The sequence below is a fragment of the Chroicocephalus ridibundus genome, chromosome 1, assembly GCF_963924245.1.
Source record: "Chroicocephalus ridibundus chromosome 1, bChrRid1.1, whole genome shotgun sequence".
Lineage (NCBI taxonomy): Eukaryota > Metazoa > Chordata > Aves > Charadriiformes > Laridae > Chroicocephalus > Chroicocephalus ridibundus.
In genome coordinates this window covers 73,034,803-73,048,676 of record NC_086284.1, presented here as the reverse complement: position 1 = coordinate 73,048,676, position 13,874 = coordinate 73,034,803, and the positions used below count along the sequence as shown (strand labels likewise).

At 44.7% G+C, this 13,874-nt stretch overlaps 1 protein-coding gene across 4 annotated transcripts in view; it reads left to right on the top strand.

Moving 5' to 3' along the window:
* Positions 1–13,874, top strand: part of NPAS2 (neuronal PAS domain protein 2) — a 109,342-nt gene that overhangs the window by 56,675 nt on the left and 38,793 nt on the right. For all 4 annotated transcript variants that reach the window (XM_063339482.1, XM_063339476.1, XM_063339502.1 and 1 more), the window contains exons 3-5: positions 2,854–3,002; positions 6,163–6,254; positions 9,555–9,644. In XM_063339482.1, the coding sequence (XP_063195552.1) occupies positions 2,854–3,002; positions 6,163–6,254; positions 9,555–9,644 (331 nt within the window). The remainder of the gene's footprint in view (positions 1–2,853; positions 3,003–6,162; positions 6,255–9,554; positions 9,645–13,874) is intronic.

Below are 13,874 nucleotides of genomic sequence, written 5' to 3'. Positions count from 1 at the left end.
TTGAAGTCTTCTGATCTTCTGGAGACCAGAAACCATCATTTTATCTTCAGTTCTTTAATGCTAGACAAGGTTTATTTTGTTTTATAATTTCATTAATTTCAAACAAAAAGGGTGTTTTGTGTGCTTTTTTCTCTATCTGCTTTTCTTTTAGTTTGCTTTAATAGTAAATTATTTTAAAATAATTTTTTGCAACTCAATTGAATTCCAAATTGCAACGAAAACCAGCTTGAAGTGAACCATCAGAAAGTGCTTAATAAATGAGGACTGCCACTTGCCATTTTCCACTCCAATAAAAAGTAAATTTAAAAATCTGAACGAAGGTATGTGATACAATTACTTGCTTTGATGCATATATAACATATCTCATTGGACAGCGAAAAGAAATATGAAATTTAGTGTAAAGTCACATTTCATTGTATATCAGCAAGGTATAATGTCAGCTAATACTCAGCAAGTGTCAGTCTCTCTTTAAGACAACAAGCAGCAAATATATAACAGAATAAAAATGGCTATTTAGAACACATTTTAAATGGGTGATTTTGATCATTATGAATTCAAGCTGTCCTGTATTGCCTTTAGCTGTATTCACTAAAAATCCAGATCTTATTCATACTGTGCCTCCTTCTTCCCCTTGGATATGCCATGGTTTTTTGGAGTAGCAAAGAGGGAGGAGAACTGGGACGAATAGTATGGAATTAAGACAGAGACTGTTTTGGCTTACTGTAAATGATATGCCCTAGCAGTGAAGTAAGGAAGGCTAGGGAATAATCTTCCAAGGGAAGTGATGAAAACTGCATTATTTAAGACCTAACTGGACCAAACAAAGCAGATACAACTGTGCAGGGGCACTTTAGATGACCTAATTGGGGGGGAAGGGGGTGTCTCATTTTTTTTCCTTTTTAAGATCTTACTATGATCATCAATTCAGACCTTGGTAGAGTTACTTCCACTAGAGGAGTTTTTATATTTCCTTTGTGAATAAAATGTCAAGTGTTAAAAATAGATACCTTATATTTCTGTCAAGGCATCCTTATTTTTTGGAAAAAGCAACACTATAGATGGCTGGGGGTTTATTTTATTTTCAGGGATATCAAGACCCTTTGAGCTTAAAATGAACGGAGGATTGAATTATGAGGAAGTAAAATGTTGATGTTCTTAACGTCCCCTTGAACTGCACAGAAATAGGATAAGGCTGGAGCTTTTCACATCTTGTTCTGACAGCCTTTTGCACTGTAATAAGAACAGGCTGAAATCAGTCAGGCAGTATCCACCCAATCTCTTGTGTTCAAAGCTGTAAAATAATCAAGCGTTGGCTTCTATCCAGCGTATCTCCAAGTGTGTTCAGGGTTGAGAGCAAGACAAACAAAAATTACCCCTCTGTCAGTAGGAACATCCAGAAGCCTCTGCAGTGATTTCTCTGCTGCAAATGTTTATTGCCATCCTGGTCCTTGGAGGGGGATGTAGATGCTGGGCTAAATTCTGCTCTGATTTTCAGCAGTGTGCATCCAGAAGCGCATATGAGGTGCAGCAGAGTTATCTGGGACTGAGAAACTCAGAGTGAGAACTGGCCTCTTGGCTTTTCTTTCCTGTCCACATGTAACCAGATTTTTAGATCTTTACGTAATTAACAAGGCAAATATTGACTGCTTTGAGGACCTTTCAGAAGAACAAACAAACCTTCTGGGTTATATTTATTTCTATTTTCAAGTGGCTACAGAAATCTGGGTGATACCCTTCAAGTAGAATGATTGTCGTATTTACGGGAACAATTCAGAAAACACTTGCTCGTGTACAGGTTGACAAATAATTTAAAAAAAAAAAAAAGCGCACACGCTGAAAAGATTGTCAACAGCATTACGGTGGTGTCAAAACACCCAAAATGAAATCGGGTCCTTTCTTCCTATAAGCTCTTCAAACACAGGAGCAGAAGCAGGCTCTCTCTGAGGAGTCTACAAGCTAAACGGACAAGACTGGTGAAAAAAGCTGCAGAGTCCCCATTTGACACCCGAAGAGTCAGGGCACCCTGACCTTAAGCAATTTGCCCGGTGGCACACAGAGATTAGGGACAAGCAGGGAACCCCTGTTAGCACTTCTGAGCCCCCAGGTGTGGGAACACATCCCAGCTTCAGACCTGGTCCATGCTGGGATGAGACATGCTGATGCCCTCCCTCCTGCTTGCCCTTGTCACCTTGGAAACGAGACTGAAGGAGGTGGCATGTGAACTAGATGGGAGCTGCAGTAACCTCTACTCAGGTCCCTGATCTTACTGACTGGAAGACAGCAGCCTGATTCCTCTCTGTAAGCCAGCTTGGAGGTAACCTGAGGACTTGTGACCCAAGCAGGCGGGCCCCTCTAGGTGGACCCAGCTCCAGGGCAATGGCTGAGCTGCAGGACTGGGGTCCCTCTCTCCTGTCAAGACTGCACAGATGGGCACGATCCATAGTTTTACTAGTCCCCACTCTTCTTTATGGAGAAGTATTCCCATTTCTTCTTGCTCTGAGTGCCTCCTCAGAGGCTGCATGAACTTTCAAGAGCCTGTGTATGTCTAGGAGATGGACAGAGCTGCTTCACTTAGAGGCTTAATGCTGATCTGAAAGGCTTGACCCGAGTGTCTAGAGGCAGCACAGGTGGGTGAGCAGAGCCTCCATCTCCCCGCTGGACTCTAAAGGGGACCCAAAGACAAGAGCAGGAGGTAGGAACAGTCGCTTCCTACTTGTGTCTGCAGCTTTGCTGGAGGCTAGTGTCAATCTTCACATACTGAGGCACACAGCAAGCTTATTTCTAGGTGTATACATTGCAAAGAGCAGGTACCTTGGTCTGCTCATCCTTTTTTTTTTTTTAACCTGTCTACAGGGCTTCGCGTAACAAATCTGAGAAGAAGAGGCGAGATCAGTTCAATGTTCTCATCAAAGAGCTCAGCTCCATGCTTCCAGGCAACACTCGCAAAATGGACAAAACTACAGTGCTGGAAAAAGTCATTGGCTTTCTGCAGAAACACAATGGTAAGATTTACTGCAGATATTCATGCACTTGCCAGACAGTTACAATATCCTGTTTCCTTCAGTGATTATCAGAATGGCTCAGGGGCCTAAAAGTGCCAACATAGGGTGGTTGGGGTTTTTTCTATCTCATCAAAAAAGACCATTTGCAGGCACTGTGCTGCCCAGATCCATCTCCTTGGCTGCTCTTTAGTCAAGGATGACTCTCAACCTGCTAGAGAAGGGGGTGAATGTCAGGAACGGAGGGAAGGCGGACAGCAGTGCCCTGCAGCGCGTGCGAAGAATAGAGATGCTTTGAACAGGAGAGATTTGGGGCCAGAGGGAAGATTCCCTCCCTTGAAATTTGCAGTATTCTGAGCAGCAGAAGAAAGCATTCGCCCCAGCTTCTCTGCAGAAAGATGCAGGGCAGCAATCTGTTCAGCTCCTCAGCCGACTGCGTAGGACTCAATTTTCTACAGTAAGCAGAAAACCCAGACCAGAAAAGACCCCAATTTTTGAAGTCGGTTTCGGCAAATTGCATCCACAGACAGCTGCTGTGCTTCCCCCAGTTTGCACAAGCAGAAGCTACGTCAGATTTGCACAGCGTGCAGCTGCAATGGCAAAGTTCAGCCTCAGAGAGCCAGCAGTTTAGTTTTTAAAATGCACACAGCAGTGACAACTAAGTCCCTTAGACATATGCCCTCACAGAGGGCAGAGGAGGTTTCTGACCCTGCTGATCTAGTCTGGTTGGTCTAGTTTCCAGTCGGCGAGAGAAACATGCACTGTGGGGCCCCTGATGCGTGGACATCTGCCAGCAGCAGACAATTGGAACGCTTCTCCCTTATAAATCAGGGCACTGGTTTAAAATGGGACTCTCTTGCTCTGCTCCTGTGAGGAAGAGGCTTCAGCAGGTGACCGTGGGGAACGTCCCTGGCCCCACAAAGCAGAAATGGCTCTTGCAAGCTGATGCATCGCATCACCAGGCTCACCTTCGCTCATCCAGCACCTCCTGTCCTCGCTCCCTGGAGAGCTCTGGGTGAAACGGAAAAGATGATGAAAACTCTTATATCATGGCTCCCAACATAACGGAGTCACAAATGTCAAACTTACTGAGGAAATAATTATAGTGGTTCTGTTGTTAGGGCGCAGTTTCTCCTTAAATGAATTTCTGCCACAGACAAGATGATTTCATACAGGAGGGCACGACTAGGACATCTCAAAGTTTAATAATTGCATATACCTATTAAAAAATGACAGTAATAACGTATCTTTTTTTTTTTTAGCTGCCCAAGGCAGAGTACAGGAGGATGCGAATATGCTCAATTATAAAGCCAAGCAAAGAACAATCACACGAGATTTGAGTAAGTGTAGAGAAGTGTAGCTGATAGCCCAAATAATTTACTCCAAAAGGCACTTAGTTTCTGGAAGAACAACTAGGTAAAAGAAAGCTAACAGTCACAAATCCTTCCCCAGCAATTGGGTCAAACTGTGACTGGTTTTGTGCACTTGCTAAAAAAAGCAAATGGTGTCTATTTTTAAACTAGATTAGTACTCACGCAATACAATACAAAGCATCAGCCTTTAAAAATGTTGATTATCTTCAGCATACTTTGGATCTGGTTTATTCAATTGTATTTCTCTTTCGTTTAGTAGGCTAAACTAAGATTTTAGTTATAACAGAGGAGGAGGTCAATTTTCAGATTTTTTGCTACATAAACAGCCTCCTTCTTCATAATCCAGAGAATCTCCCAAAGCTCAAGTAATTATTCTGACAGTCGCTGTTTCACGTACATCAGCTTTTCCAAGCTATGGATCTGCTGAAAGTATCCTATATTCTGAGACTATATAAAAATCTGATTGGGGCTGATCTCTCTTTTTCCTTACTCTGGTTTCTGAAACCTCTGTATAAGACCATGGGGGCTTTGGAGAGCCACTGGGCTACCAGTGACAGCCCCCAGCAATGCAGAAAGTGAGTTAGACGAGCTGGTAGAAGCAGACGGCTGCATCTCCACTAATAAAACCTGAACCAAGGCTTTGATTTCTTTCTAGGTGACAATACGAACAGGCACTGGTATAAATTTACCGTCCATGATATCATTTAGCCATTTGCATTTCTCTGGCCAGTTTGCCCGTGTGCTCCGAATAGGGAGCGTTGGGTATTACATGCCTCTGGAAGTGTTAATCAATAGGATTAATTAGCAGGCGGCGCCGAAAGGAGAAGACAGGCTGTGCCCAGCATCCCCTCACTCCCAGTGCTGAACGAGGGAGCACTCTTCGGCAAGCAGAGAGAGCCGCGAACAAAACCAGCACAAGTCCCTCTAAATTCTAAGATCTGTCCCCTAGAACACTGCCTGACAAGCTCATTAATGCATTATTCGGGTGGAGCTAACACGGGTGGCTGGTTTTTGAATGAAACAGCTCATCACAGTGCATCCAGCTGCCCCTGGTTTCAGTCCGAAGCGTGACTTGTTACCCCGCTGCCCCTGCACCCCGCCACAGAAAGCCCTAGGGGACCGAGCATCCTCAGGCTGCTGCTGGGCCAGGCTTGGCCAACAGCGGGGCAAAAACCCCCCCGGTGTCTTACACAGTGTCTTACACTGTCTTTTCATCCTCAAAGGCTGAGAGCACGGGGACCCTCCTCTCCAGGCAGGATTTGGGATGAGATGCCAGTGCTCCAGTGCAAACGCTCATTTTGGAGAACGGAGCAATAACTCTGCTCTTCGGGGTCACGGCACTTTGAGGCTCCTCTGAAGGAGTTTTCTTGCTGCTCCCTATTTGGGGCAGAAGCTGTAGGTTGCACCTTAACTCCCTGGCGTCCTAATTCTGAAGCTGTAAATTGTAAATATCAATTTGAGACGTGCTAATCCTTGCTTGATTTTCATTTCATGCAAAGTGGTTTTATCTTTTGATCAATAGGTAAGTAATGCTGATTGAGGCCAATGGCTGTGTGAATACAGGCTCCCACTGAAGTCAGTTCAAGCTGAGCTGAGTAAAAAAAGAGGAAAACATTGCAGGATTGGTCCCAGTTTAGATAGTCGTTATTGTCTCTGTATGCAAAACACATACTTGAAAACTGCATTTTTGAATATAAAGGTGACTTCTGTCTTTTCATAGCAAATCATATAGGCTTGCAAGATACAAGGTTTTTTTTAATCTTAAAAAATGAAATGTTTTATTTGTCTAGAAGTCTCGGCACAGACGGAGATTTCTGAAATTCAGCAGGACTGGAAGCCTTCATTTCTCAGCAACGAAGAATTCACGCAGCTGATGTTGGAGGTGAACAGGCTTATATACCTTTCCTGATTTTGTCTAGCAGTCGTGGAAATGCCCACGCGTCTAGAATAAAATGCCATCTGCAGTTCCAAAAGAGGAGGTTTCAGGTAGGGCTGTATTTGAGCGTCAAGCAGAGTTGTCACTGGGACAAGGGACCAGAGTCCCCACGTGTTGCTCTTCACTCCCGGCGGTGCCGTTGCGCTGCGCTGCCGCAGGCTGCAAAGCTGCGCGGGGATTCCTAAGAAATGCAATCCAGGGGAGAGATTCAAGTCACAGGTCACATTTTATTTTTACAAACTGAGGTGAGGGAAAGGGCACGTGGCAGTTTTTCTCCTGTTCTTGGAAGGCGTTATTGCTACTTAATATTTTTGCGAGACTAGCACCTCAAAAGCAACAGCATCACATCCCGCCAGTGCTAGGTGCTGTACGAGCACATAAAACCTGACAGCTCCTCTTGGTTTGATACAGTTAATACTTCCACTCTAGCGATTTCCAAGGCCCTTATCAAACACTTTTTATTCTAACAGGAGCAGGGTTATTTTGCAGCGATAGTTTTAAAATTACCTTTAAATTATACCATAGGTGCTTTTAATGCTGGCAGGGATTTGAAGGGAGGTGACTCAATGGCATTTATGTAGGTTCGAGATGAAATGCAAATGAGCTGCTAAAATGTATTTTTCTCTCTCAGTAACAGCTAGAACCTTCTTTAGCAAGGATCTTCTCCCATACTAAACATGTGGAGGTTGCATTGCCCGGCTGTGTCCTTTGGGAACAAGCTTTTCCTCCTCCCACAAATGACATGAACATGGGGCGCGATCCGGGCTCTGCCTGCAGGCCCAGGGAGGGATGCCGGGGAAGCAGCCTGACCCACCAATGGGTGACACGAAGCCGCGGCATGTTGCTGTCCCCCAGGGGCTGGTGGTCCCTCAGCCTTTGCAGTTTGTTGTGATGAGACTCCCCTGGTTTGGCATGAAGAGAGGCTTTGCTCACGTTGCACCATCAACCCTCGATTCCCATCCCAGGGCACGGGAACTTAACATACGTAACTCCTGCCGTCTGCACTGAAATATTTCCCTCGGATAGCCATAAATTGGCAGTTGTCTTAACCTGCCGGGCCTTTGTTGATTCTACTTGTGTGCCACACAATTTTAGATTAGAACAATCGCTTTCAGTTTCCCAGCTTATAAATCACCTTCTTGCTACTGTGATTTTCCATGCCCTTCAAGATAACATTGAGTATTGGGATGTCCTGTTGAGCCAGCTGTTCATCATTCTCTTCTTTTTCACCTTTCTACTAATCTTACTTTATTAAGATTTGGACAAGACTGCTTGAAGTTTTTCCTGTCCTGTTATTAAAAGATGGGAATGTTTTTTTCAAGCACTAATTCAAAAGAATCAGAGCATAATTGGCTGTGGTAATACATCAGCTTTCCTGAAAATGGCCTTTTTTTATGCCATTTAAAAGGCTGTCATCAAATTACAGAGGAGCTATGTTTGTCCATCTAGGACTCTTGCAGTAGTAAAATCTTTGAAGAGGGATATGCCATCTTACTGTTGGAAGGACCAGTTGCGAGTAAACAAAAATAGAATTATGTATGCATACATTAACTTGATTTTACCACAAAATTCTGATGTGAGTCACTTTGTATAATTTGCATTGGATATGAAATAAAGACTTGATTTTAAAAAAAAAAAAAACAAAAAACAACCAACAACCTTCACCATAGTAACATGCACAATCCAGCTGCCTTGTAAAACCACTGCTCTCGTCTATGGGTTAACAGCTATCTTGCTTTTTTAGCAAACAGCTTGAATGTACTGCACTAAAGAAAAACATATTCTCTGCACTTAGATTAACAAAATCAAACTAACTATAGCAGCTGGAGGGTTTTCAGAGATGCTAAACACACGCTCTTCTACTGGGGTATAAGTTATTGACCTGCTTTTCAAAGGATTGTAGCACCAGCAGATTCCCATTGACTTAAATAGTTGCGGGTGCTCAGCGTTCTCTGGAAAAAGGAACATATGTTTGTGTCTTTATTCAAGGCTTTGTGTTTTCCTTTTTTTTTTTTTTTTTGAGAAACAATTAGCATTTTCCAGTGTTCTCAGAATTCTTTCCCTTATTGAAGTCAGCCGGGGCCGGGGGGGAAGGGTGTGCTGCGGCTCACAGGATCAACTGCTGGTCTGGCTTGGAGGCACGCCTGGGTTTGCAGTAAGGTTGTGTAGCGCCGCGGCACCCTGCTCAGGCTGTTTGCAGTACACCTGTCTCCTCAGCAGCTATTGCCCCTGGGCTCGAGTCGCACTCTGCTCTGACTCAGTCGTGCTTGCAGGGCCCGTGATGCTCAAATCCCACCGGCATCACCAGGTCACCAGTGAACTGACAGGGAGGACCCAGACCTGCTCCTCTTGAAGGCATTGGGAGCTTCACCAGTGACTCCTCTATTACCACAAGCAGGTTTTAATACAGTCTCTGGGCACCTACTGTTGACTCTTAATTTTTGGAGGGGTCCTGCTCAGAGTAGGGGAAATGTTGCTTTAGATCTGGAGATTTACCTAGATTTAACTTTGAACAATATTTAGCTCAAAACTTTGCAGCCCAGACTAAAGAAGAAACTAATTTTGAAGGTGAAATTGCTCCTGTGCAGAGGATGGGGATAAGGCTGACATTCCCCTTCAGTCCTAGGAGTGAAGGGGCTTACCTCAAGGTGGCACCGAAGTGAGGAAGAAATCGTGCGGAAGGGTGACTTTCTCTTGGAATGAGTAATCTAATACCATGACCTTTAAAATAAATCACTCAATTAAAACTCTGGCTAAGGATTATTTGATCATTTGCATTGCTTTTACTTACATGAAAGCCCAGTAATATACAACGTTACATTAATACAAACTGAGATTTATGGGGTTTGCAGGGAAGTACCATTTTGAGATAGGACCACATCCTTTCATCGTCCTTTGATATTTACACAGAGCTCAAATGTTCATTTTAATAACTTCCAAGGGATCCAGTCTTAGTCATTTTGCATTATTAAAATGTGTGATTAATTTAAAAACTGAGACATGAAATGTTCCTGTGAGCCCTTTGTCGCTTCAGTAGTAGGTTTTGCTAGACTACAAAGAGCGTTGTAAAAGTTAAATCAGACTATGAAATCAGAGCATTACTGTTCTGCAACTAGAGATAACGTTCCTACAGCTCGATGACAATACGGTGCTGGAGTCAAACAGTTTTGATCAACACGCAATGAGACGCCCTGTTTACACCCCTGGTTCCTATTAAAACCCTCTCCACTTGTCTGTTTTCCTTAGGCATTAGATGGCTTCATTATAGCAGTGACCACAGGTGGAAGCATCATCTACGTGTCTGACAGCATCACACCTCTTCTAGGGCATTTACCGGTGAGTAATTAATTCTGGCGTTGGCTTTTCTGCTACACATCCTAGGATCGGGCCCTGCATTTTCAGCAGCAGATGCAAAAGGGTGGTGAGTGGGTGGTGTTTTCCTGAAAATGCGGTGAGGAGCATTGTCCCTGCGTTATGCTGGGCGCTGCTGTTGATCAGCTCGCTTCTCTCTCCGTCTGATTCATACCCTTCAGGATTTTTGTTGCTATGAGGCACTTCGGCTTGAATGGAAAAAGCTCTACGGGAATGCTCTGGCCAGGGGAGGGACAGGGTGACCTGCCTGATCTTTTCCATCTCTGATTTCTAAGCTAGCAGAGAATAGCACCAGTGCCGCTGGCAGCCCGGCGAGGAGCTTGTTAAGGGCCTTATTCTCCTCCCAGGGAGGCAAAGGACAAAAAAACGCCATTGAATTCAGAGGAGTGGGAGTTAGCCGTTGGCTTAGCTGTGCTTTCCCAAGAGGAAAGCTCCCGGGAGATGCTGGTGGAGCCGATGCTCGGCGCTCGGGTCCGGCACATAGGGCTTGTTTTCTCTGGGAGTGTGAGACAGTCCTGGGTGCGCTGGCTTGGGCTGGAGGAGCAGGGCAGAGGGACTGCTCCAAGCCCTGTTGCTAAGGCTGCTCTAGGAGAAAGAGCACAATAATTAAGGATTAATCCTCACACTCATTTTTAGTAGCTTGGTCTCAAATAAATACATGCCACCCCCCACCCCCCCAGCCACGTTCTTAGGAAAATTACTGTTCTTTTTCTCTCATTTACTTTTTCACCGAATACGTGTTATGTTTTCCACCCAGACAAATGTATTTCACACACACTGCCTTGCTGTAATATGAACAAAAATTATTTTCTTCTGAGACGAAAGGAACTTGATGAAAGGCGGCAGCTCCTGGTAAATGCAAGAATATTGCTATGCAACAACAACTGAATCTATCTATATCACTTTTCTTTAATCCTCAACAGTTGAGAAAACCAGTAGTTGACTATTTTCTGATATTTACCTTCACTTCAAAGGCAGAGAAAGCCCTGTCCTGCATGCAGTCTGCTGGGTCTTCATACACTTACCGATTTCCATGGAATTTCTTTGTCTTTCATGGTTTGGGGGTTTTATTGCTAGCCTTTGCAAATACTGATTCTCAGTGGGGACAGTAGATCTGCTGTGGGAAATTAGTGCTCTTCAAGAAGACACATTTCAGACCCTGTGCCTAAAACCTTAAGCCCCAGCTGAACATGGATGGATTCAGGTTCATAATTCCTGAGTTGGGCCATCAGAGACTAAATTGGTTTTCCCTCCCAAAGTCATGCCTTGAGTGATAATTTTTGCCCAAAACTGGGACAAGGATGGTTGTTATTTTTTATTTGCAGAGAAGCAGCACAGAGCAGCCCAAGCCAGGGACAACCCTGCTGGGGCTGGAGGTGGGGCAGGAGTTCCCACAGACCTTCTCAGAGCTTATGGAGTGATAATGGTTAACAACTGCCCCACCAGCCCATGTGTGCGGAGTGACTGGGTGCCTCCCAGCGATCACAACTGAGCAAGAAATAAAGGCTTCTGCCTGCCCGAGGTCGGCAAATCGCTAGGGCCATGGGCAGAGACCCAGCCGAGTGTGCAGTTAGGCGCACAGTGGGCATTTTAGTCTCATGCTGCCCTTTCCATACGTCTTCTTAAGTTTTAGAGCTGATCAGAGTGGTATCTGGAAAATCTATGATGTGACTTACTTTGTTTACCTCCAGGATCTATTTGTAAGCTAAAATCAGTCACTGTTTGAGGGACAAAGTAACAATTCTTTTTCCTCTGTGACTGCAGGGGGAAAAAAATGCTCTGCAAATCTTCTGCTTTGAGCACTGAAAGGGAAGCAAAACTGGGCAAAATGCGGAGCAGGGCTCTCTGAGGGCCCCTATCAAGAAATCTGATGTATTTTCTTTCATTAAAATCATGAAAGACTCTGGTGCTGAGAACAAATATATCCAATTCTCTTTAATATAGCTTCCCTAAGTTCCACGGAGTATTTTCAAACACAGACTTCCTCTGTTGTAATTCTAAATAGTTTGTTGTTACAAGATCTGGAGGCCGGTTGATGTAAAGAGAGGTTTAGCTCACATGGTAAGATTGACTAAAGTTGAAGTGAAGTAAACTCCTGAAAAACTGGTCACAACTCATAGCATTTGCCACTCAGATGGTACGCTATGACCCCAGCGCTGTGCAGATCTCTGGAGGAGGGTCCTCCCTGTCTCTTCTTGCCTGCTTTGCTGAGTGAAACAGTTAAACACAGGCAGCAGAGTGACCGTTTCCAACCTGTGTGAGGAGATGCAGCTTTCTCATGGACATTGCCGGTCCACGGACTCAGGCAGAAGGTGCTGCACCTGCTCACGAACTGGGAGAGCGGTGCCCATCTCACCCAGCTTTAGTCCCGTAGCCGGAGGGTCCGCACTCAGCACCTGCCCACGTGATGGTCCACGAGGGTTGGTGGGGAGGTGGTTCTCCAAAGGCAGGAGGACCCTGGCAGGGCTGAGCTTCTCCTTGGGGGAATTATTTCTCCCCAGGAGCTCCCCAGTGGAGCTCAGGCAGCTGCTCTGCTGTTAAGTTATATGTCAGCGTGGAAAAATCCAGGGCATAGCACCTTATAGCGTACGAAAGTTATGCATGCTGTGTTGCCGTTACAGGGTTAGCAATGGGCATGGGTGCAGGATATAGAGATTGATATTGGGGACAAATCCCAGCACACAAGAGCAGAGCTATCTTGATTTTTTCGGGTTGATGGGAAAGAAGCCTGTCTCCTTTGCAGCCCTCCACCTTCCCGTTCCTGCAGTGACCGTGCTGCTCAGTTCCCCTGCTTTTTTTCCCCACAGCGGGAATAACTCATCATGTTTCCTCCTCACCACCCCAAAAAGAAATGAAAAGGTGAGGAAGGAGCTCCATTTTGGAGTATGGCTGTTTCGTTGTAACTGCACAGATATTTAAGCTATACATCAAACGATTACAGAACTTGTGGTGAATTTACTGTGTATTGTTTTTAGAACAGACCAACATCCACGGATGCAAAGCTGTTGTTTCTTTGCCTGCCGTAGCTACCAGGGGTAAATACTCAGAAGTGTCTGTTAGCGGGATCCACAGATTCCAAGGCGCAGAATGGATTCCGAGCTTAGAGGCATAAATATGCATTAACATAGTTCATCTAACCACTCTACCCACGGTCACTGTAATTTATCTTTTATCCGCTTTCCCTGTCTCGTTCAGCAATGCTTTGTGGCTGTGTCTGCCAGCGGGGCAGAACTGCCCACTGCAGAATAATTAGAATAATTAGACAAAGCTGCAAACTGTTCCCCTCCAACCGATGCATTTTTGTCTGTGATGATCAAATTTTGTCCATCTCTCTGGTCACCTTTTTGCCATGGCACCAGATGTCTGCTCTTCGGGTCTGGTGCAGAATTGGCTCTGAATAGCTTGCCTGGCATTTCCTACAGCTCCAGGGAGACTGTGGAATATTTGCTTCCTTCTCTTTATTTGACCTGTTGATGTATTCTTGATTGACATATTGATTCAAGGACATTGTTGGAGTCTTGATATGTACAAGATCCAGAAATTCTGTTCCGTGCTTTACAGGTGTGCCTAACCTCTGCGGGAGGCAAGAGTTGTGAAACACAGTAAGAAGTAGATACCTTATCATTTTTTTCATATTCACTTAAAAAAAAATGGCATTCCCTAACAGAAAACATGCAAACCAAACATTAGAGTCTGGATATGGTACACGATAGTGGTAAAAAATATAAATGCTGGGATTTGTAAATCAATGAAATCCTGCTCGGGGCAGGAGGTTGCTCTGAGGTGTGTGTGGAACAAAAGTCTGGCAACTCCTACCATAGACACCGTCACAGGCCTCTGCTGCTATCCCTTTAAATGGAAATGACACTGGAAAACTGATAATAGGTTTTGAATCCGAGCTTGGTCACAATACGGAGACAAAAGGTGGTACGTCCTCAGGTCACTGAAGAAGCAATAATGTGTTTGAGGAGTGGTGACAGCTCACATCTAGTCCTCCTGCAGCTACTGCTGAGTGGATGTTAATTAACCCCCATGAGACTTATGTGAAACTGGTGGATAAGTATCATTATCTAACATTTACAGGTAGAAAGGGAATGAGAAGGAAAAATTACTTTTCTGAGGCTGTACCACAAGCCTTGAACAGGACTCACCACTGCAGTTTCCCATTAGGTGTTCTTCCTTCATATGCCCAAA